This window comes from Limanda limanda, chromosome 15 (assembly GCF_963576545.1).
Source record: "Limanda limanda chromosome 15, fLimLim1.1, whole genome shotgun sequence".
In the NCBI taxonomy this organism is placed as follows: domain Eukaryota; kingdom Metazoa; phylum Chordata; class Actinopteri; order Pleuronectiformes; family Pleuronectidae; genus Limanda; species Limanda limanda.
The window spans coordinates 26,861,590-26,886,969 of record NC_083650.1 but is presented as its reverse complement, the minus strand read 5'-3'; the positions used below and the strand labels follow the sequence as shown (position 1 = coordinate 26,886,969).

The 25,380-nt window shown below is 44.1% G+C and overlaps 1 protein-coding gene across 1 annotated transcript; it reads left to right on the top strand.

Annotated features, from left to right (window-relative positions):
- Positions 1-2,220: 2,220 nt before the first annotated feature.
- si:dkeyp-121d4.3 (uncharacterized) lies at positions 2,221-24,394 on the top strand. Its single transcript, XM_061086903.1, has 21 exons — positions 2,221-2,996; positions 4,551-4,601; positions 4,698-4,882; positions 4,983-5,025; positions 5,282-5,407; positions 6,273-6,377; positions 6,456-6,674; positions 6,773-6,919; positions 7,531-7,758; positions 7,843-8,061; positions 8,345-8,491; positions 8,575-8,814; positions 9,712-9,924; positions 9,998-10,234; positions 11,401-11,505; positions 12,049-12,186; positions 13,130-13,237; positions 13,510-13,547; positions 13,636-15,931; positions 17,410-17,521; positions 23,652-24,394. Exons 1-21 carry the CDS (start codon positions 2,403-2,405, stop codon positions 24,257-24,259), a joined length of 6,159 nt encoding a protein of 2,052 aa, XP_060942886.1. The 5' UTR covers positions 2,221-2,402; the 3' UTR covers positions 24,260-24,394.
- The last annotated feature ends 986 nt before the right edge of the window (positions 24,395-25,380 follow it).

Below are 25,380 nucleotides of genomic sequence, written 5' to 3'. Positions count from 1 at the left end.
CACAACTGAACTGACACACAACTGAACTGAAACACAACTGAACTGACACACAACTGAACTGACACACAACTGAACTTACAATGTCTGAGTCAGAGTCTGGAACTTTTCCTGCAGCCTCCGAGTGAAATGTGAGAATCCAGCAGGAAACTGTGTGTCTCCTTCACAGTGAGCGAGTGGACGTGTTGGTCTGTGTTGGACCCAGAACTAGAAGGAGTCAGGAAGGAGGAGCAGGTAGCTCCTCATGCTACCAGCAGTGAGGAGGAGCAAGACACAGAACTAGAAGGAGTCAGGAAGGAGGAGCAGGTAGCTCCTCATGCTACCAGCAGTGAGGAGGAGCAGGACTAGAAGGAGTCAGGAAGGAGGAGCAGGTAGCTCCTCATGCTACCAGCAGTGAGGAGGAGCAGGACACAGAACTAGAAGGAGTCAGGAAGGAGGAGCAGCAGGTAGCTCCTCATGCTACCAGCAGTGAGGAGGAGCAGGACACAGAACTAGAAGGAGTCAGGAAGGAGGAGCAGGTAGCTCCTCATGCTACCAGCAGTGAGGAGGAGCAGAACCCAGAACTAGAAGGAGTCAGGAAGGAGGAGCAGGTAGCTCCTCATGATACCAGCAGTGAGGAGGAGCAAGACACAGAACTAGAAGGAGTCAGGAAGGAGGAGCAGGTAGCTCCTCATGCTACCAGCAGTGAGGAGGAGCAGGACTAGAAGGAGTCAGGAAGGAGGAGCAGGTAGCTCCTCATGATACCAGCAGTCAGAGATGGGCAAAAATACATCAAAATGTAATTTGATACAAAATACAAAATACCCCTCAAATAAATGTATTAAAATAAAATACAAAATACTGGTGCCAGAAAATGTATTTAAAATATAGGAAATACTTTTTCTGGATTTTCTGTTTTCTCACAATTTGGTATAGCAGCGCATTCAGGTTTGGGCGATGTAATTATATTATTATATAATGAACACAAAGCTCTGGTGAACCCACAAAAAGGTCACAGAATGTCAGTGTAACTAAGAGAAGCTATTTAAAGACAACAACTTGATTGATTATGTATATATATTTTTTTATTAATGGGACTTAACAGCCCATAAACTTTGGCTTTGTATCAACAAGAAAATATTCATCACATATGAATGGCTCCACAAATTAGGGCATGTATACTATAAAAGCAAAATATAGAATTAAAACCAGTTGTACACAGGTTAAGAGCCTAACTAAATTACTGTACATCAAGTTCTGCACAGACAAATTAATACAAATAAAAGGTAAATAGTAAATCAATACAAAAGTGAACAGGTACTTCCTTCTCTTGTACTGTACCTTGGCCAGTGGCATGGTCGGCCACACAGTTCCATATCACAGTGTTAATGTCTCATACAGGTTCACACAAACATCCTTATGACATAATAATCCTTCCATTTTGGTTCTTGTGACCCAACCACTGAGTTCAGTTGCCTTTTAGAACAACTAAGTTTTTAAATATTTCTGGTGTTAACCGCCTTTGAGGATGGAATATTATTATTATTAATATTGTTCCTGCAAACGAGAACAGTCTCTCAACCGGAGCTGAGGGGGGGGGGGGGGGGGTGAAGAGGAAGCAGGTCTTCTCTGGTGTCCTCCAGAAACCAAGGGTCTCTACCTCCTCTTTGCTGTGGCTCGTGATCTGTCGTTCCTGGACATCTTCCTCTTCATCTTCCTCTTCATCTTGGAGGTTGGAGGAAGCCGTGTCACTTCCTGCCACCAGGCCAAGATCTTCAGCTGGGTGGAGCATAAGCTGGTGGATTCGCCTCCTTATATATCTGCATATATTTTTATTCTATTTTGTTATGTATTGTTGTTTTTATATTGTTGTTTTATGTGCACCAATGACACCAAGGCAAATAAAATAATTCTGATTCTGATTCTGATTCTGATTCTTCCCGACAGTCGTCGTTGGTCGAACTCGTGAACTGTTTTTTGATTTGTGGAGAAAGTATTTTGAGTATTTTAAATACAAAACTACTCTAAAGTATTTGTTACAAATAATGTTAGATTTTTATCGGCCTTAAGGAGTCAGGGAGGAGGAGCAGGACACAGAACCACTGGTTCTCCTGATGACGCTTTGATCTCTGACGTGTAACTGGTGTTAAAGCAGCATGACGCTGTAGTTTCGTCCTCCTGCCTGGTGGAGGCGGCAGATACCGTAAACCTAGTTTGAAACCGGAAAACGGAAGTAGTACAGCCTCCGAGTGGCGTGTTTGTGTTTGTCGGAGTTTGTGTGGCTCTTACATTTTACCGTTTTAATGTCGACGTGTATTTGAGTGACGCAGTTTGTGTGAACCCGGAAGCAAACCTCGAGTGAACCGATGAGCGTCTGACCCGGGGTCGGTGTCGCGTTAGCCCGGTTAGCTCACGGATCCGTGGGGATGGGACGGGACAAGAGACCCCCGATGGGACCCCCGATGGGACCCCCAGGCGAGGACATGGGTCCACCTGGCTGGGGCCCTCCTCCTCCTCCGCTGGGGGGCTGGGGGGCTCCTCCGCCTGAAGGATGGCCTCGCCCGCTGGATGAGTGGGGGCCTTACCCGCCGGGAGGCTGGGCCCCCCCCCCACCGGACTGGGATCTGAGAGGACCTCCCCATCCCGACTGGGGGCCAAGAGGACCACCACAGGGATGGGGACCTCATCCGGACGACTGGTGTCCTCCTCCAGAAGACTGGAGACATCTCCACCCGGAAGACTGGAGACATCTCCACCCAGAAGACTGGAGACATCTCCACCCAGAAGACTGGGGACCTGACCGGCCCCCCCTCCCCCCTGGCTGGGGACACCCGGGCTGGGGTCCCGGAGGTCTTCCTGAGCCATGGGGACCTGAGGCTGCTCCTCCCGGACCCCCCGTGGCGATGCCTCCTCCGGACCCTGCAGCCTTCGCTCCCGTGGCCGTTCCTCCGGTGCCTCCTCAAGGATGCCTCCCTCCGTTCGGGTTCCCGGCCTTCCCCCCCCCCGGCTGGGCCGGAGAGGTGAGCATCATGGATCCTCTGATCTACATCCAACACTCAGAACCAGTTCAGACTCAGAACCAGTTCAGACTCGTGTGAACCAGTTCAGACTCAGAACCAGTTCAGACTCGTGTGAACCAGTTCAGGCTCAGAACCAGTTCAGACTTGTGTGAACCAGTTCAGACTCAGAAGCAGTTCAGACTCGTGTGAAGCAGTTCAGACTCAGAAGCAGTTCAGACTCAGAACCAGTTCAGACTTGTGTGAACCAGTTCAGACTTGTGTGAACCAGTTCAGACTCAGAAGCAGTTCAGACTCAGAACCAGTTCAGACTCGTGTGAACCAGTTCAGACTCGTGTGAACCAGTTCAGACTCAGAAGCAGTTCAGACTCAGAAGCAGTTCAGACTCGTGTGAACCAGTTCAGACTCGTGTGAACCAGTTCAGGCTCGTGTGAACCAGTTCAGACTCGTGTGAACCAGTTCAGACTCAGAACCAGTTCAGACTCGTGTGAACCAGTTCAGACTCGTGTGAACCAGTTCAGACTCGTGTGAACCAGTTCAGACTCAGAACCAGTTCAGACTCGTGTGAACCAGTTCAGACTCGTGTGAACCAGTTCAGACTCAGAACCAGTTCAGACTCGTGTGAACCAGTTCAGGCTCAGAACCAGTTCAGACTTGTGTGAACCAGTTCAGACTCAGAAGCAGTTCAGACTCGTGTGAAGCAGTTCAGACTCAGAAGCAGTTCAGACTCAGAACCAGTTCAGACTTGTGTGAACCAGTTCAGACTTGTGTGAACCAGTTCAGACTCGGAAGCAGTTCAGACTCAGAACCAGTTCAGACTCGTGTGAACCAGTTCAGACTCGTGTGAACCAGTTCAGACTCAGAAGCAGTTCAGACTCAGAAGCAGTTCAGACTCGTGTGAACCAGTTCAGACTCGTGTGAACCAGTTCAGGCTCGTGTGAACCAGTTCAGACTCGTGTGAACCAGTTCAGACTCAGAACCAGTTCAGACTCGTGTGAACCAGTTCAGACTCGTGTGAACCAGTTCAGACTCAGAACCAGTTCAGACTCGTGTGAACCAGTTCAGACTCGTGTGAACCAGTTCAGACTCAGAACCAGTTTAGACTCGTGTGAACCAGTTCAGACTCAGAACCAGTTCAGACTCGTGTGAACCAGTTCAGACTCAGAACCAGTTCAGACTCGTGTGAACCAGTTCAGGCTCGTGTGAACCAGTTCAGACTCGTGTGAACCAGTTCAGACTCAGAACCAGTTCAGACTCGTGTGAACCAGTTCAGACTCAGAACCAGTTCAGACTCGTGTGAACCAGTTCAGACTCAGAACCAGTTTAGACTCGTGTGAACCAGTTCAGACTCAGAACCAGTTCAGACTCGTGTGAACCAGTTCAGACTCAGAACCAGTTCAGACTTATGTGAACTAGTTCAGACTCATGTGAACCAGTTCAGACTCATGTGAACCAGTTCAGACTCATGTGAACCAGTTTGTCAGTGATGAGCGTGTGAAGGAGATCTTTCTGGTTCTGGTTCCTCCAGTAACTCCTCTTTTCTCTCTTCATCTCCAGACCATCCTGGAGGAGCCGATGCCCAACCCCCCCCCCGACCAGCCTGAGTGGGTCAGTACCGACCAGGACCAGGACCAGGCTTCAAACTTTCAGTATAAATCTTTATTCATTTTTACTTCTTTGTTTTTTTAATGATGTTTTTCTCAGATTAAGGCGCTGATTTCAGTTCCGCCCACTGAGTCGACTCAAGCTGACACAAAAGAATCCACCGAGGAACCGGCCGACACACAAGCACCTGCTGCCCCGGCCCCCCCGCCCAAACCCAAACCCAAACCCGAACCCAGTAAGGCCGCCCGGGCGCTCGGCCTGCTGGGAAAACGCACGTTTGATAAGTAAGTGTCTGTTCGAGAAGATGTGTTGAAGAAGATACAGCCAGTTCATTAGCATGTGAAGCTAAAGTTTGTGTTTGTGTGTTTGTGTGTCTGTCCTCAGGCCTCCTCCTGGCAGGTCCACAGGGATCATCTCCTTCATCGGGGTAAGAATCACTGACAATAGGATTGTCTGTAACTAGGCAACCACCTACAGAGGAGACAATCTACTTCCTGTTTACGTCACATGACCATTATATATGAATGGTCATGTGACGTGTGTTTTCACGTAACTGGTTTTGTAAAGTGTGAACCGGAATCTCACACGATGTCACTTGAACCTGAACTTGAATGATCAGAAGACTTTTCTCTTCTGAGCGATCTATGACCTCATCATTTGATCTGTTCATCTTGGTTCTTCAGCCGACGTTCGGTTACATCGAGAGAGAAGATCTGGAGAAGTTCACCTTCAGCTTCCAAGCCTTCTTTGGAAACCCCAAAGCCATGACGCCCGGGGTCAGAGTTCACTTCACCGGCTGTAAGGAGAAGGTGAGCGTGTGCGTGTGCAAAATTCCGGGAATATTCAAAGTTGGAAACTTTCCATGGGAATTAACAGGAATAAACAGGAAATTGTGTGGGTAATTAAAACTGTATTTACCTTGTCATATACAGAGATAAATATAAACATTTTGTTGTGTCATAGGCTGATTTGAGCCCTGAGGAAACTTTGGGCACTTGACTATATGCTTCTGCATCGTTGTGTCATTCTTAACATAGGTCTTTGCACAGTATTTGCAAATGTACACAGCCTTTCCTTCTACATTGGATGGGGTGAAATGTCTCCACACATGAGAGAGTGCACGTGGCATTGTTCTGTAGAATAAGATGAGAACAAAGTTTGTAAAAAAACACTAATGCAATGCCAGAGATATAAATAGTTAGCCAAACAATTGGAATCGTCTGTAAACACATTTTACAATTGATGGATAAATGAATGGAAATAGTCTAGATGAACAGATGAACAATCCTTAATCAGCATGCTAATATATTTTCCCAGTAATATCATGGAAACTTACCTGACTAGTCCTTCACTCTACAGCAGGCCTCAGTAGCCCTGCTGTAGAGTGAAGCATGCTGGGAGTTATCTGTGCATGTGATGGAAGAATGCACAGTGGAGGGTTGAAACTCAACGTTCCATACATCTTTAAAATAGAGTTTTGAATGATGTTTTTATTGCTCAGCGTTTAATTTGCGCTAAAAATTGTTTTGCGTAAGTCCCAAAATTCCCGAGCTCAACTTCCCATGGAAAGTTCCGGAAAGTTTCTGGATATTGTCCGCCCCTTTGCAACCATAGTTGTGTCTGCAATAATAATGTGTTATTGTATTTGTAACATTGAGTTGTTTGGCTGTGCAGAACATTCTGATTGCAACGGACGTTAAAGTGGCGCCGGGTGGGACGGAGAACGTGGACTCAGAGATCTACGAGGCCGTCGTCACGCAGCCAATCGTGGAGCCTCAGGTAGTTTTATTTGTCTTTGTCCTTGTCTTCGTCTTCCTTCATTCCTTGTTACTGATGCTGTTGTTTGTGTGTCTGTAGCCCGGCGAGCGTCAGTACCCAGGTCAGGTTCACGTGAACATCGGACCTCTGAGGACCAACCTGACTTTTGACAGGAAGGATAGCGCGGTGACGCTGCTGAAGAACGACCAGGTGCTCATCAACCTGCTGATGGACATTGTGACAGAGAAGCGGCGAGCCACCAACATCAAACCCAAAATACCTGCCACCTTCAGCCACACCAACGAGACCAGGGAGAAGGTCAGAGCTGATGATGTCATCGACCGCGACTGATCCAGAACTGTAGCTTACCAACACACTCACTCGTCTGTTGTTTATTTTCATCCCATGTGTTTCAGGGTGTCATCATCAGCCTGAAAGATAACAAAGGCATCATCAAGTCTGACGAACACGACGAGCTTCCCTTCGTCATCAAGGAAAACTTCAGCGACGTGGAGTTCACCGCCGAGGACATCGACGAGGAGGTGGAGTTCAGCGTCGTCACGGTGAGGAGTGGCTCCTCTGTACCTGTCCACACCATTCAAATATGGTACTCTGATTACATTGCATGCGGTGAGGGTAACGATAGCAATAATTATCGCGATATAGTTATAGAAATGTAAGGCATGTCAATATAATTTTGATAGAACTGATTCCATCCATGTTTTATCGGACAACACGAACAGCCAACGATAATGAGCAAAGTGCCGCGCCCAACCAATCATGTGGCTGGAATAGAAATAGACAAAATTCAGTTGTTACAGCAGCAGCTTCTAACACGGGACACAAACATGAAGAAACAAAAACAAAGATCGGTGAAAAAGTGCTGACACACACGATGAAGACACAGACGAAGATGTGAATAGTTTGTGGTGATCAGAGCTGAAGGTGTCAGCTGATGAAAACATGATCACATGACCTCTGCAGCAGACTCAATACGTCACTTCCTGTCTCTGTCTGCTCTATAGGGTTAGTCCTAACCCTATGTTATGATTTTTTTGCTTGATTTTAAGTAATGAGTCATCAAATCTCTTCATATTTAATGTGTTGTAGGGTTTGTTGTCATGGCTACTCCTGGTTGATCACTTCTCTGACATGTTTAAATGTGCTTGATCAGCAAATTACAGGAAAGCACGCTGTCAGGATCCGGCGTGTGAAGGAGCCGCTCCTCCTGATGCTCTCCACCGCCACGGAGGACTCTGAGGTGGAAAACGGCAACAATGAGAGCAACAGAGAGTTAATGAAGACGCCCAGAGGAAGAGCCAATCCCGAGCTGGGGCCCCACATGTGGCTGGACACGGAGCTGTATGAGGGCATCGTCAGTCAGCCAATCATCGAGCCCACGGTGAGTGACCACCCTGACCAGTGACATCATTTCTAACTGCGGTGCTGCTATTTAACATCCTGATGGCTCTTGCTCTCTTCTTAGCCCGTCTTGCCAGGTTACCCGGGACAGATCCACGCCAACATCGGCCCCGTTAGGACCAACGTGACCTTCAGCCACCGGGACTGTGGCGTGACGCTCCTGAAGAATGACCATGTGCTGATCAACCTGCTGGTCGACATGGGAACAAGAAAGAAGAGAGCGGCAAACATCAAACCCAAAATCCCTTTCACCTTCAGCTACACAAAAGAGACAAGACAGCTGGTAACACACATACACACACGGAACAATACACACACACAAGCTGTTTTCACACATGACCTCTGGAGGTTCTCTGGAGAATTGGATCCAGATTAGTTCTTCACACATCACAGCAGCAGAAAGTCTTGAAGCTCTCTGCTTGAACACTCTGGAGAAGCTGTGGAGGATCTCCAGAGTGCAGGTCTGAAAGCAACTACAGATACATACACATCAACACACCAGAGACGTCTGAGGTGGAGTGAGAGAACTAATTATCATCTGTTCTAATAATCGCTTGTGATTTTAGGGCATCATCACTTATCTTGGCTCTGAAGAAGGAATCGTGAACGCTGACGACCACGTGGAGCTTCCCTTTGACATCTGTGAGAACTTCAGCGACAGCGAGTTCAACAGCAGCGACATCCACAAGCAGGTGGAATTCACCACCACCCTGGTGAGTGAGGCTCTGACCAACCACAGCCACAGGAGACAAGGGACAGGAAGTGATGAGCTCCACTCACCATCTCTGTGTTGCAGATAAATACGAAGAAGAGAGCGATCAGGCTGCGGAGGACGAAGAGGGTGGAGGACAAAATCCTGGAGGAGCAGAAACGACGGGAGGAGGAGGAGAAGAAGAAGAAGAAGTGTGAGGAGGAGAAGAAGAAACGGGAGGAGGATGAGAGGAAGAGGAGGAGGGAGGAGGAGGAGCAAGAGAGAGAGGCCGAAAGAAGGAAGAAGGCGGATGTGGCGGCGGCGCTGGCATCCGCCAAAGACAAGGTGAGGAGACGACGTGAACATTCATTAATGTTCAATATCTATCAAAACTTCTCATATAAGTTTGTTTAATTTAGATGAAGAAAAAAAACAGAGAAAACATTAAATTTCCAATGAGCTGGAATGAGCTAGAAACAGGAAACGTGGCACAATAACTGCATCAACTTTTCAAGAAACACGACCTCAATTGGCCACATGGTGGCGCTGTAATACTGCATTTAAAAAGAAGTTCCCCCGACACACCAATGGTGCTGGACAAACAGGAAATTGGCCATAATTCAACAATTTGTCCAATTATCATGAAACTTGGTTGTGTTTTGGAATGGGTGTCTTAAAGCCTTCTGAGTCTCGCCCATAGGGGGCGCCAAAAATGTGTTCTGCACTTGCCAATGGAAAGAATTACACCAAATTTGGTACTTGTGCTCCCGGCACAAGTATGGACCAAAAACATAAAGTGGGCGTGGCCTATCAATTACCAACTATCACTCTGGATGCTTTTGACATATTCTTATCAAACTGACTAAAAGGAGTTAAATCTGTCTCCTATACATGCTCAACAAGTTTCTTACAAATCCAATGAAGGATGGACGAATGGCGCAACTTTGAGTGCGTAATTATCACACCACTCATGACTCATGAAAGCAAATGATGAGACGAGAGTTTGTTCTCACTAAGTAAACAAGCGCCATGAAGCCTGACACCTGTTAGTCCTCTTTCCATTTGAACTCAGGCAGCTGAGCTGCTTCCTTGTATTGACTACGAGAGAGCTTGAACCCACTCATTGCCTCGTTTAACAGATATGTTAGAAAGTAAAAGTGAAACCAGTAAGATTATTTTAAAATATGTATTTAATTTGATGATATGAACAAGCTGCTGCTGATGGAGGTTTTCTTGCTGCAGTGGACGCCGCTCGGCTTCACCATGAGACACCCTGGCTCCATGGACAACATCAGCAAGGAGCGATTCGAAGGAACCGTCCTCCGAGCCATTTCTAAAATCCCTCGTAAGGAGATGAAGAAGGAGCCGGAGGAACCGACGCCATCGGCAGCAGGAGGAGGAGGAGGAGGAGGAGGAGGAGGAGGTTCTGAGGACGGACAAACGCTCCTTGCTCAGGTAAAAAAACAAAATGTTGGTACTGCAAACATGTTAATATAGTCAAATTAAGTCCAGATGTTTCCTGGTGAAGGTGGAAATAAAAGTTGAGAAAACGGATGAAGATGAGAAAGAAGAGGCAGAAGAAAAAGCTGATGGAGAGAAGGGAAAGGTGGAGGTGAAGAAGGATCAGCCGACTGACATCAGGGGCGGAGACAAACCTCAACAGGAAATGGGTCGACTGGTGATGACGGTGGATGGTCAACAGAAACAACTTCCTTTCAGTCCCAGTGACCTGCTGTCCTCTGCCACCATGCTGGACGGAGACAAGGTGTGTTTGTCTTTCTACAGTTGTGAGGACATGTTGGCTGGTCCTCACAGATTCAAAGTGCTGTTTGAGGGCTAAGACTTGGTTTTAGGGTTAGGATGAGGGTTCGGGTTGGAACTCAAACTTTTCCATTTCAACAACCCAGAACTCTCTTCTAATAGAGGAGCAGCCTCTCCTGTTGCAGATTCCACAACCAGAGAAATAATTTGTATTTAACAGAAAACATTACCCATAAATATTCAGAAATAATTATAACCAGCGCTGCCTCAGGATCAGGACGCTAAGTAAAGATCTGCCCGTCTTTGTCTGAGTTTCTGTCTGAGTGTCCTCCTCCACTGACCTGCTGACCTGTGCTACTTGACACTTTAACAATAAACAGACACTTATCAGTTGTGAAACATCAGCGTTCAATCTCTTGAACAAACCTTTAAAGTCAATAAAGTCTCTTCACTCATGACACTAAAATACGCATGTGCACAAGAGTTTTCTGGACGGGTGGGGGAGAGAGAAGCGAAACTCAAAGAGAATTTCATGCCGTTTAAAACATTCACATGACAATTTATACTCTATCGTCGCGGTTCAGTCATTTTATACAGTGCACGTCGTACAAGCCGCGTTACATCGAGTATATCGTCCACTCCTTCAAAGATTATTTCACTTAAAGCACTCTAACTTAAAATTAAACAAACTGTAAAATAAAACCAGGTTAAAGTAAGAAAAGATTAGTGAAAATGAAAAATATCCAAGGAGGATGAAATGTGTACATTTTCTTTTCTTAGTTCAGAAATGGAGATTTGTTACTTCCTCTTTGTTGTCGGTATAAGGGATATTCTTTCATTTCTCACTTTCCTGTGTTGTTTCTCCTGTCATGCAAGTCTGTGTGTGATCAGCACTGATAGATACACAACAAGGTGTAATCTTTTCTGAGTCATTGTCCATTTAGGTTGAGAAGGTGACGCTCGATAATACAGAATCAAAAAACGGATAATTCCCCTGAAACACATTCAAGCAAAAGTAGGACTCGGTTCTAAAAATGTAACTAGAAGAAAGTTCAGATGTTTATGTTAAAATGTCTGTAGAATAACTAAGTATTTGTACTCAGTAACTTCTTCATGATCAACCAGCGGCTTTTTTCCTTCATTTAAAATGTCTCTGTCTGATCTGTGAAGGTGCGTTTCAACATCGCCACCAATCGAGAGACCAAAGAGGAGCGAGCAACCTTCGTGGAGATTCTCCCGGATTCCTTCGAAGAGTCGACAGAACAACGTCGACATGTAAGATTTACAAACCATCAATAAATCAATCACACTTTATTTGTATAGTCTCATATTCACCAATCCCAGTTTGTCTCATAGTTGTTAAGGAGCAACGTCTCTGTGTTGGGGGGTTTGATTACAACTAGTTTAAAGGACTGTGGTACATCCTGTTAATAACGAAAGATTGATTTTGTTCAGTAATATTAACTAGGGGCAGAATTTCCTTGAGTACCTTTTATAGGAATGGGAACAAAGATAAAGTTGTGAGTTTAGATGATGAGATTATTGTGGTCAGCTGATCAAGGGTAATCAGAGAGAAGTCTCTGGGGTTGTGTGATCTAAAGGGAGTGCAGAGAAGTGTGTAGGACTGCAGCTGTGCGTCCTGGTCCGAACTCTGGGTTGTCCTTTGGATTTACAAACCGCAGACAAGTCATGTTCTGAGTCATTCTGAGAATCGAACCTGAACACTCGGAGAACTTGAGAAAAGCTGTCGATCCAGTAATGACTAAGAACAGTGTGATGGGTTTTCCCCGTTAATGTGTATGACGTTTTTCTAACCAGGGCATTGTGATCGAGTTTTCTGCCGATTCTGGAATGATCAAGTGCAGTCAGAACCCACAGCTCTTCTTCCGCATGGCTGAGGTGATCGAGAAGAAGAAACTGGAGCTGAACGAAAAGGTTGAGTTCAGCGTGGTTCCGGTGAGTCGTCTGATACCGGAGTCAACTAATCTGAGGATTCCAGTGTTCCCGCTCCTTAAAACGTCTTGCATCAAAATAAATAAAATTTGTCATTCAATTTTTCTAAGCTGAATATTAAGTATTCATGTGGGCAGAGCATGACACAGTGCCACCCGATTACCAGTCTTACAAATCAGTGGCCAGCTATAGAACTGCAACGAGCCTGCGATGGCAGAGGAATGTCTCCACATCGGTTGTAGTGTGTGAACCATTCAACAGTTTCTTAACACAATCAAACGACTGCAAAGTAAAGAAAGAAGCAGTTCAACCCAGTGATGATTCATTTATATTATTTTATTAAAGAAAGAAACAGTTAGACTCTGTGACGTATCATTTATATTCCTTTAGGCTACACTGAGAACACTAGAGTTAATGGACACTGACCTTGGCGCTGGTAGGTAGCCTGTGTTTCTGAATGAAAGGATGAGTGATCACTGATTGACGTACTAGTCATTTGATTGGAAAACAAGTTTTATATTCAAGTCAATGAAGCTTTGTAAGTCAAATATTGTAAAACAACAAACAGATGAACAAATAGGTTAATAATTATATTTATGAAATATATTTATATATATATTATAATATAGATTATAAAAATAACGATAAGACAATTATAATTGTAAGTTAACAGGATATTAACAACAAAAAGAACATAGACACTTGTGTGTATGTGTGTCAGGTAAAATAAAAAAAAAAAAGTACTAATATTTTGTGCTCTGTCAGGAAGTGTAACAATGTTACTATAATATAAAAAACTTGATTATTTTAATTAACCTTCACTTGCTCTAATCCGTTGAGACTCTTTTAGATCAATGAGACGTCACACGGTTTAATCGAGTTTCCTGGATCGTTCAATATATGTAACCTTCAATGTTTCTGAGTCATAACTCAATGTTTCTTCAAGCATGAGACAGCAGAGGGGGGGACTCAGGCCATCAGGATCAGACGTCATACAGAGAGTGTTTTCCTCCCTGTTCGCAAACTTGGTGGCGTCGCAGCAAACAAAGGAAAAGTATGAATTCTTTATATTTATACAAATACAGAGAAGTTATTAAGGTAGAACTCTTAAGGTTTTGTTGTTTATTTTATTTTCTTTCCAGATGTGTAAAAAAATGTTTCCTGTTTCTTTTGCATGTCGCCATTTATGTTCAAAATATTGAAATTAAAACAGCTTTTATATAAGTTAATTGATATGAAGCTGTGTTTTGCTTTTACAATGTTGTGAGTTAAATTACAGGTGAGGTTTTCTTACTTAGTGTAATATCTGTTTGTGTCCCCTGGTAGATGACCATAAAGCTGACAAAAGCTTCAGAAGAGACTGAGTGAGTCATCGCTTCCTTCATTTATTATTTATTAATAATAAATAATTATAAGTATTATTTATAAATAATAACAATAACCCCATTTCAGGAAAGAAAAACCAGAGACAGACAAGCTGAAGGCGGTGGTGAAAAGTCTTCGAGCGCAGGACAGTAAGACTGGTTCTGGCAGACGGGATCACAGCGCCAGTCGCCGTCGATATGGCAGGAGCAGGAGTAAAAGCAGGAGCAAGAGTCCAGCCAGAGACCAGTTTGGACGCATCATCAAAAGGAGACGTAGCACCAGTCCTGACCGTGACCGTAAAAGCAGCAGGCACAGGCGAAGCACAAGTCGTACGAAAAGCCCGAGCAAGAGCTCAAGCAGGAGCCGCAGCAGGAGTCACAGTAGGAGCAGGGATAGGAGCAAGGACAGGGCCTCCAAGAAGAGGAGCAAAACCAGCAGAGAGCCTGAGGAAGGTCACAAAAGGAGGAGGGAACTGAGCCCTCCACCCAGACGTGCAGTCATGGATGATGAGCTGGCGAGGAAGAAGCGAGAGCTGGAGGAGCTGAACGAGATGATTGCCTACAAAAAGTCACTGGTGGAAATAGACCCCAGAGGACTGGAGCCTGGACAGAGGACCTGCATTGACTACGACCATGGCAGGATCTCCATGCCGCTCGCTGAATACAAACCTGTCCGGTCCATCCTGAAGAAACGACCAGAAGGACCTGAGCACCACCATCGTCCTCCTCAGCCCTATGATGATCCGTATTATGATCGACCGTACAGTCCTTACCAAGATCGGCAGTACAGTGAGCGCGGGGATCCGTACCCGAGCCGTCCCTACGCTGATCGCCCTTACAGTGAGCCTCCATACAGCAACCATCCATACGATGACCGCCCTTATGTGAGTCGACACTATGTTGAACCTCCGTGTGGCCCCCCTCTGTCTGCTAGCCACCGGTACACTGATCGCTATGATGTTTATGATGAACCCTATGACGATCGCTGCCATGACCCAGCACGTGCGGACCAACCTTACAGTGATCAGTATCGACCTGTAAACCGGAGCCAGTCTCCAGGACACCATGATCCATCACCGTCTACACCGTCACCTGCCTCCACCCAACCCTCCCTGACTCATTCTTCATTTTCCCAACCTTTGTTCAGACCTTCTTCTCCCACAGAACCACCTCCTAGAAGCCCATCGCCAAATCTGAAGAACACAACGCCACCTCCCGCTGAGAAGCCACCCCTGGACCGTTTCCTTGACATGCTCAATAAAAAGGTGGGCAATGAAAAGAAATCAGAACCAATTCATGTTAATGATGACTTACTGCCTCATGAGCGGGCACTTCAAGATGGTGGTGGGTTCTCTCGGATTGTGGGATTGGCTCAAAATCAAGCCAGCAGCAGTCGAGCTCCAGAAGGGCAAAAGAAACAACCAAGTCCTCAACATGCATCACTAGAGAGAACAAGTGAGGAATTAAAGAGCAAGACAGAACCCTACGACAAGATCCAGAGTCTTCTTCGTACGATTGGTCTGAAATTGAGTACAGGAGACATGTCCAAGCTAGCGAGCCGAGCTCAAGAGAAAATCTACGGCTCGAAGTCCTCATCCACGGAAAGAGAGGATTCAAGAGAACAACTGCAAACACGTAGATTGAGTTCTGTTGAATCCGATCACATCCACACACCATCTCCTGTCAGATCCTCCAGTCTGGAGCCACTCAGCAGAGAGTGTAAAGCTGTCTCAGAGTATGAAGATTTCCTGGACCAGCAGGAGCTGGAGGCGCTTAAGAAGGCGCAACAGTTGCAGAGTCTTAGCAAGACAATGGGGAGTACCCTCTCAACCACTTCTCCCAGACCACCTCCTGGGCCCCCCCCCGCTCAATACCAACGTCCACCTGCACCTACAAACTGGCCACTCGGAGTCACCACCCACGTCCCTCCAGAACAGAGCTGCACAACCTCCAACATGGGTGCTCCAGCAGCTGGTCAACCCCCCCCGAGATTTGGATTTCCTCCAGGACCGCCTCCTGGACCTCCTCCACGACGCCCCTCTGGACAACCTCCTTTTGTTCCACCCTCCAATCATAAAGTCTTTTCTTTTATTGGCCAGCCTTCTACAGCCAATGACTCCAGTCCTCCACAGACTTTAACCAGTGCCACGATAACACAAACACCACTATCATCATGTCCTGCTGGTGATGACCAATCAGCCATCTCTACAACAGTAGCCAGGTGCCTGAAGGTCATAGAGACAGTAAAGTCTCTGGCTGTGCAGACTTCATCCAAACCAGTGAAATCAGTTCAGTTCAGTTTACCCACCGAATCTCCATCAGCCTCCAGTCCTCAGACTACAGGAAACACAGAGGATGACATCAAGGCAAAGCAGAGGGAGAAGGTATGATCAGCCCTGGTACGCGTTTACTAAAACCTCTAACATGAGTATACAAGAACTGGTACTTATTCTCAAGAATGAAATTAAGAGATATCGATAACAAGGGTGTGGGTTTTGATGAACTGCAAGAGGGTGTTGCTGGCAACTGAAATACATTTCCTGAAACAATAACAGATTCTTGTTGCCTTGGAGCATCAATGGGAGATGTATCCGCTGTGAGTAATTCAGAAAGATAGATTACATTCCCAGATGTTTTCACAAGTAACTTAGCTCATCGTTGCCAAACATTATTTGACAAGAAGTTTTGTCAAGTTTGACGGGTCGATAAGGGGAAGAAAAAAGTGTAACTCTTATAAAGTGGTGTCAGTCGTCGACAGACATCATTTCCATAGCTGGTCCCTGCGGCCATTTGAAGGTTATTTAATACATTGGACAGAAAAGTGTAGGATATTTCCTAGATGACCCCAAGAGGGTACGCAAGAAAACTGCAGGCAAACTTCTGTCATTGACCATGACATTGTCGTGGCTAACCATTGGAAATATACAGTTCCCTAGCGTTAGCCACTTAGCATGGGTGCTTGCTGTAACATTGGACAGTACAGATTCTGATGTATAAGGAGGGAGAATGGTCAACTTCATCCCAAATGGGTGAATGAATGAGACACTTTGCAAAATTAAGTATACCGCATTTTCCGCACTATAAGGCGCACTTAAAAGCCTTTAATTTTCTCAAAAAACGACAGTGCGCCTTATCATCCGGAGCGCCTTATGGATTCATTCTGGTTGTGCTTACTGACCTCGAAGCGATTTTGTGTGGTACACGGCGCTCTGTCAAAATGTTTTAGTACAACTTTGGTAAACTACAAAGCCGCACTGCTTGCAGCATTACGGCTACCGTCAGGAGCGTCGCGGAGTAATAAATACTGTGGCTCTTCCTCTGGTGTGGCGGGCGCGGGGCTGAGTCGCCTCCCTGGCCGCTGTGTTCTCTGGGGGGCTGTTCAGTGCTGGCTTGTCCTGCTCGTGGTTCTCCCTGGGCGCTATGTCCGGCGGCGAGGCCCTGGTGGCCTTGGGTGGGTGAGCTATGGGGCGGATGTGGTGGTGCTCGGCGTCCGCGCTGCATGAGCGCGCTTCCCGGTGAGGGCGCCCGGACGGAGGCTGTTGTTTCCCAGCGGGACCTAGGTGGTGGTGGTGGTGGCGGCGGCGGTCGACTGACTGACTTTTGTTTCGCTTAATGCGGCTTATAGTCAGGTGCGCCTTATATATGAAAAAAGATCGAAAATAGACCATTCGTTGACAGTGCGCCTTATAATCCAGTGCGCCCTATAGTGCGGGAAATACGGTAAATAAAACTTTTCTGATGACTTGAACGACAACTTCTCGATTTGGGAAATTGTTTGGTTGGGGGCAGCCTTGATATAGACAGACAAGGTTTTACCTGCATCACATGAAGCCTTGACCAGAAATCTATATTTATGTTGCAGCTGGATTTGTACAACCAGAGGATTTCGGAGAAAAGGGAGCAGCAGTTCCAGGAGATGAAAACCTGGAAGCGAATAGGAGACAGGAACAAGGACGGCACACTGATCCCTCAAGGTATTAGGACTTATTAAATAGAAAATGCATGGAATTAGCAACCTTTGAATTACAGACTTTGAGTTTAGCTTTAAGTAGATTACATTCACGGCTTGTTTCAAGGATATAAATACATTTTCAAGTTAAAACTTGACTTACCTTACAGTTGCATGTTATTTATACTATCTGTAGTTAAAGTTGACAGCTGTGCTTAAATAGACTTCTGTCTCCCAGAGTTATTCAGGTTTGAGTGAGAAGCCCAGAGATGATTAGATGTCAAGAAGATATGCGTTAACACAATGGAAGTTTTGCTTCCCAAGTTACTTTTGTCTATGAATAACTAGGCCTAATTATCACGGTTAGGCCCTAAGATAGTTACCTTTCTAGTGCTACGTGTTCTAAGCTAGATTTGTGCCTCGTTGTCAACAGTGTCATCTCATAGATTTCAGAAAGAAAGCAACTAACGTAGAATTCATTATAGGATTTCCCTTGATTGTTGTTATTTCACCACAACGCTACAGAGATGGCTTGTGCATAGGGCTCTGCGATATAACGATATCGATAATTATCGCGATATAACTTCAATAGAAATTTAAGACACGTCAATATAATGACGATAGAACTCATCCCGTCCACGAGAAAGAGAATAGCGCTGCGCCGAACCAATCATGTGGCTGGAATAGAGATAAACCCACATCAAGTTAGGTTGACGCTAGGGATGGGCATAATTAATCGACAATCGATTAATTGATCATTAAGAATTTCGTTGATGAGATCTAGATGGATTTGACGGTTCTCGACCTCTCAGTCTGGTTGTTGTCACGTTCTCAATCCCAGAACCCCTCACCCTTCCCCATAGACTGATGGTCCGTGTGCGGACATGAAGCCGAGCTCCGCAGCTAGCCACCGGAGCTAGCGGAGGCTAGCTCCAAAGCTAGCCTTTCGGACCCGGACAAAGCCGGGTCTGGTGGAGGGGTTCCGGGAGTGAGGACGTGACAACCACCGGACTGAGAGGTCGAGAACCGTCAGATCGAGCTAGCTCTCAGCGGCTAGCTAATCTCTCAGCGGGACTGAAGTGTACAGCAGCGCTTATTTTCAAGTGTAACCATTGAACGGATCCGTTTAACTGTCACAAGAGTTGTTCATCTTGTAATAAAGATCTCAATGAGGAAACACGCTGTGTTTTTTCTATTTTCACTGCATTTTAATATAGCCTATAAATAGTGAATTTTAATATAAAAATATTAACGATTAATCGAAATTCGTCATTAACTCTCCCGAAGGTCGATTAATACAATTTAATCGAATGCCCATCCCTAGTTGACGCACACAGAGCGGAGGAGCAGCACAAGTGCTCATGTTTGGGTTTCTGCATAGAGGTGGACCCTAAACCTAACCCTACTGATGCAGTGACTTGAGTAATACATTACATTACATTACATTTCATTTCATTTAGCTGACGCTTTTATCCAAAGCGAGTCACAGTAAGTGCATTCAACCCCGAGGGTACAAACCAAGAACAACATGAATCAAGAAAGTACAATTTCTTCGAAATTAAAGCAAAACTACAAAATGCTATAAGTGCCATTTAAGTGCTACTAAATTGTTAGTTTCAAAAAATACTTTGAATGCTCAATACTTGAGCTTCCAAACAAAACTGAGCCATACAGCTGCTGTTAGGATAACCCCGACGTCTCCAGCGTTTCTTCTGCGGTTCCGGGCGGTCGGTCTTTCCATCACTCACGTTAACCGAACCTTGTCGTTTGTTCCAACTATCAAGAAAAGAAGGCAACTGCAAACCTGACTCCACAAAGTAACATCTTTTTTCTTAATATTATGACTGTTTAACTTTTGCAAAAAACTATTTGAGCTCAACAACCACTGTCCAGTCAGAGGTTAAGAAGCTAGGACATGTTTTCAGTAAAGTTAGGTTTTATTTGGAAATGTTATATACCAGAGCTGCTACCATACCTAATCTTTGGTACTAACCCCACCAGGATATATCTTTCCATATTTTAATTAAACTAAGTAAACCAAACTTTGGGTTTACTTTTGATTCAGACTTGAGTGTCTGACATTTTTCAGTCATTTATACTCTGAGCTAGATACCAAGTTCAAATATGTAAATACTTGATACCAAGTTTCAGTGATACTTTCATATACGGTTGTTTCTCCAGGCTGAGGTTTGTATTCTTCAGCTGAAATACAGCTATTACCAGATCTAAGCCGAATCGGAGTTTGATCGGCTATTGCTGTGTGAGCTTTTTAAAGATGCATTTTGAGAGACTCCAACACGTCACGCCGTCCGACTAGATTTGTACCAGGCTACAGCTCCAGCTCCGTGGTGAAGGCTGGTTAAAGTTTCCAGAGCAGACCTACTAGTCGGGGGTTTCTCATGGTAAAAGATGCTGTATTGTGTGTGACCTCTTTTGTCAGTCTGTCGTGTTGTATGAACACAAAACATCTTCAAGGCTCCAGATCAGAAGACCACAAGTTGTGTAGCTCGAACTTGGCTTTTCAATCATTGGTCGCTCAGATTGTAACCTGAGCCTCATTCTCACAGTCCTTGTCCTTGAGGAGTCAAAGATGAATTGTAAGACATATAGTACTCAGTATAAGAACATCAATGTATAGGCACACTTCTGACTTTGACTTGTGAAGAATAGATCGTGTGAGATCACTGATGCAATCTGCCCCTTATGTCTTTGTTGTAAGTCACTTAATAATTTGGTAAGAGATCCCTTACATCATACTTAATATTTCTACAGTATGTTCTTCTACTGACTATTTCTCAGTACGCATTGATTGCCCCTCTTTCAGAAGAGGCCGGCGCTGCCCTGTAAGAACTGCTAGTCGTTACTTTAACAGTGAGCTCAAGTGTGTGCACAGTACAGCTGGCGGAAAAGGAAAGTACTATAATTATATTATTGATGGTAAAACACTAAAGGCCAAGATATCAAATCAAGGATCAACGTTGTTGGAGGAATAACAAGGCCGTGGACTAACGGCTCAGTCTGTACTACAACGAAAAGCTACTAAAAGGTAGCACATGGAGATTAGTTCTACATGAAGGTCTCACTCATCCTGGTCGTACTAAAAAAAGTTCACGTTTTAGAAGTTCGTTTTTTTTTACAGTGATTCTCCAGATGTTTCATTCTTTGTTTTCTACAGAATTTTGTGTTGTGCATCAAATATATAGAATATTTCATTTCTGCTGTTCAGGGTAAGTCAAGTTTGCTCAATTATACAGAAAAGTTTTAACAGAAGATCCAAACTACTGTTCAAAATTGTTCCCACACATAGTATTTGAGGTTAATTTGCAGTGAACTAAGTTTCATTATGTTAAAATGATTTAGTAAATATCAAATTGGTCGCACAGTTTCCCCAGCAGAGGATTTACTTTTACTTCACCGTCCTTACTTAATGACCCTTTGTAAATGGTGTTGTAGTCAAGCCATTGAAGCTAAAGTTCAATCTGAGTTTGTTCTTCTGTTTGATTCACAAGTTCAACAAGTCGATTATCACAAGGCTGCATCAGTCATGAATCATTTACAGCGACAGTGCTAGTGATGGACATATCCACGGATGTTCCTGTGTCACTGAGGTTGTTTCCAAGTTGAAAATCAACGTATAAACATCTGAAAAGTAAGCTGTGTTCTGCAGGATAATGTTAAGTATATTTATCATTTATGAATGTCCAAAGATGATTTACCGACTACTTGGAGCTTTCACTGGAAGGCCGTGACCTTCACGTTAACACTGTGAATGACCTGTCACCGATAATGACACTACTTTTGAATGGCAAACGAATTATTCTACATTTACTAATGATGAGTAGCATTTAATCAAAGCTAAATGTGCCTACCTGTTTACATGCCTGCTTACTAAGTGCTGTATATTGCATTGGTATTGAAACTCATTAACAGTCAATTCCAGCCCTAAAGATTCTGGGTCTTGAGCTCTGTCTTCTCAACCGTCTCTGAAGCTATCTACGTTAGCTCAGCAGGCTAATGTGGAGAACTTAAACATCACGTAGGGGTCAGCTGGATATCGTTAGCTTAATCAATTTCAAAAGCGACACACTGCTAGTCTGCCATCAACACGGTAAGTGGTAAACTCTCTACCTAACGTCCAATAATGTCAATGGTTTTCCTTAACCATACATTTTGAGCTAAACGTCAGATTGTTCATGTGCTAAATTTATAATTTTATTAATAAGTTGAGTCCATTAAGATTGTCTCACTTAGAAAATTGAATATCTGTTAAAAGGACCATTACAATATCTAGGCTGTGAAATATTTGTTGTTTTTTTCTAAAAATAATTGGTCAGAGGTCGTCCATCAAATATCGTAAAACTTGCCGACTGATGTTAAGATTTTGAGTTAAGGCGTTGGTCCTGAGCCCCAGACATGAATGTGAGCGGAGGATTCAGGCATCTCCAAACTCATCGTTATTGGATATCGCTACTAGCAAGATGTTGTTATAGTTAGTAGACACAGTCGTTCTGTTTGTAAGAGTAAGATACGGGTCGTCGAGCAGGTGTATGGTGGGTTTGGGGAAACGGTTTATCCAAACGGTTTTGGGTCGTCATTTAGTCTTTGCATACAATCACATCTCAGTTGATCTTCAAACACTTTTGCTGTTCCATCCTTCAAACAACAGTACACCGTTGGTCACTCTTGTTTGTACATTTCAATCTGCTGTGGTCTCTGCGACACCGTGAGTCAAATCTTTGTATTCAAACAATCTGCTCAGGTGACTGACACCAGAGTCCAGTACAGATCAGTTCACACTGAAGAGGAGAAGACGAGGTCCAGTATGGAGTCGGAACAGATATGGAAACAGTTAAAGTCCTACATGACTCAACAATTTCTGATTGCAACTGAATTTCATATTTACTAAATGGGTCTTGACAAGCACTAAGTTAACTTTTTATTCGAGATTAAATTCCATATCTTTTCTCGACGCAAAATACCAGACCTTAATTCACCTGAAAATGGGCTAGAAGGTTACAAGTCCAAACATTATTTCAAGGTCTTTTGTTAATTTGTCGTATCAGGTTTCAAATGATTTCAGTGCTTTTCTTGGTGCTTAAATGATGGTGCATGTTAGGTTTCCATGCACAGCCAATGTTGAGATTTAGTGTATGTTAATACATTACACTCAACATTTAGCTAGAGACGATTAAATCTGCAGCTAACAGTCCTCCAGAGCTTTTCAAATCTTTTAACTGTAAGTTTTTGCTTGTAGTTTTATTTCATATTCCTCAGAGGGTTTAAAAGAAAAGAAAATGTGTATATTGCAGAATGGCAATATTTGACAGTGAAGGTAGGTGATTATTTTGATCTTTTCAGATTCTTTTGAAAATGATCATATAATTGTCTTAAGTCAATCAAACATCTGTCTCCAAAATATTTTTTATTTAACTGTTTTTTAGATTTTATTAAATATTCAGACTTTTAACATTTTTTGCTTTACCTTAATGCGTCTTAGGTTATGACCCCATTCAATACAAACTGTAAACTGTAGAACTTGTTGATTATCTCGCCTGATGCAATAGTTATTTCTTTATTCAATGATACATGGTAACAATTAAGAAGATGCTGTTAGGTTTTATGACAGGTTAATGTCTTAAGACTGAAACAGCTATGAATGTCTTGAATATTAGTAATTGTATTCTCTAAGTTCCCGGGCTTGTTTCATAAAGACAGTTTGGCTTTTGTGTAACAGTTGGATTTCACCTCAATGTTTGGTTAATTTTGGTCAATCTACCAGAACTTCAGAATCAATATAGATATGTAAGCAGACCATTTAAAATGTTTGTGCTGATGTGTCATTCACAATAACAACCTCTTAAGACGGATATAAGAACAAAACATAGACTGACCGCACTCAACAGACCAGTTGGACAGATCTTTGTGAAACCTGCCCAAGTCCTAGTGGCTCTCAGTCGTTTGGGATCATCCAATGCAAAATATCATAAATATTCTCAGTCATCCAGCTTGTTGTATCTTCAGATGTGGCTCAAGTGTACATGGGCAACATAAGCAAGTCCAAATTGCCTATGCACACTTGTACAACTTCTTAAGATCCAATGCAAAAGATTTGTTGGTCTTTTTGTCTTATTAAAGTATTCTGTTTAAATTTCTAGGCAAACCGATCATCGAGCCCAAGAATGTCTGGATTTGTGGCCATTCGCTGGTGTACTGGGCCGAGTCCCGAGCCAAGTCTCCGGAGGTAGGTATGCAGCTGGGCATGGACCTCAGCAAGGTGGCTCTCTGGTGGAAGGGCACCCAGGGCATGACATGGTCCCAGCTCTTGCCCCAGCTCCACCAGCTGAAGGTCACCTGGCCCAACCCAGACGTCCTCATCATGCATCTGGGGGGCAACGACCTGAGTACTGACAGCCCAACTGACCTGCTGGCCGCTGTCAAGAAGGACCTGACCTCCATGAGGAGCATCTTCCCACAGTGCATCCTCGTGTGGTCCAACATCCTCCCTCGGAGGGTGTGGCGCCACTCGGCCGATAGCCACGAAGTCGATCTGGTCCGTACCACGGTGAATCGCAGGATCCAGAACATCATTTCGGAGCTGGGTGGCACTTCGCTCGCTCATGATAACATCCGGTGCGGCGCAAACACAGGCCTGTACCGGGCTGATGGCATCCACCTGTCCCCCAAAGGCATCGACGTTTTCAATCTGAACCTGCAAGATTTTCTGGAGAAGTGGGAGGTGGAGGTGAACAAGGAGAATAATTAAGAGTTGTATCAGTTTTGTTCTTGTTTTTAATGTTGTCTCTTTTATTTCTAATGATTGATTGATTGCTTTAGCTTATCACGTAGGAACTGTTGATCCATGTTTGTCTGACTTGAAACAATAAACTATCAGCTGATCTGTTGTTTACCCTGAGTCTTTAATGTTCTCAATAAACAACATCAAAGATGAAATTAACTGTTGGTTAACGTTGACTGTGTTTATGTCCATAACATGTGTTTTTATAATGTCACAGGAAAATATAAATGGTTTATGACTATGCAAATGTAACATACAATGCAAAATCAAATTGACAGTGTGTCTGTGTGAAGCATGCGGAATCGAACGGCCTACCTGGTGAGAGGATGACCCGCTCTACCTCCTGAGCCACAGCTGATGTCGTTGTTTCATATTCATATTCTGATTTTAGCCCTTTATCTGTTTCGGGCATGACTTGGAGCTGACCAGATTTAAAGGGATAGTTCACTAAAAAAAATAAAACTTCTCTCATGTAGTCACCACTATGATGGGGGGGGGGGTGAAGTGTGTAATAAACACTTGTGGAGTTTCAGGGGAAACTGAGTTAGAGCAGAATCCATTAGAACTGAAGTAACTAGTGATCAAATCTTCAGACTTAATAAAACAAGAGAAAAAAGATAACATATCTCCATCCTGCTCCTGTGGTGTCATCAAGTGTCCGCAACCCCCGATGTTCAAATTCAAAGTCTGATATCTTGTTGTATTTGACTTTGTGTTGAGTTGAATATGAATGTCGGGGCTTCTGGACACTCGGATGATAGCACAAGAGCAGTAGTGGGTGGGTGCATGTGAAAATGACACATTCATGTATTGCTATTTGATCATATAGTTCCTGTTTTAAATTGACTTAAAAGTTCTCATGCTGGTGTTTTCATGTTTCTAATATTTGAAGCATTTTTGTTAAATGAAATAAGAGTTGTATTTCTGTGAATCTGCTTATTTTACCTGGAAAGACTTTATTTAATCACAGATTATAGACGGTGTCTTTATTTGTCGTCTCTCGCAACCAGGTGAGTCTCTGTTCACTCTGCAGGTTCAGGTGCAGACGGAGCTCGACTCGTGCTGGACGCTGCTCAACATTCAGACTC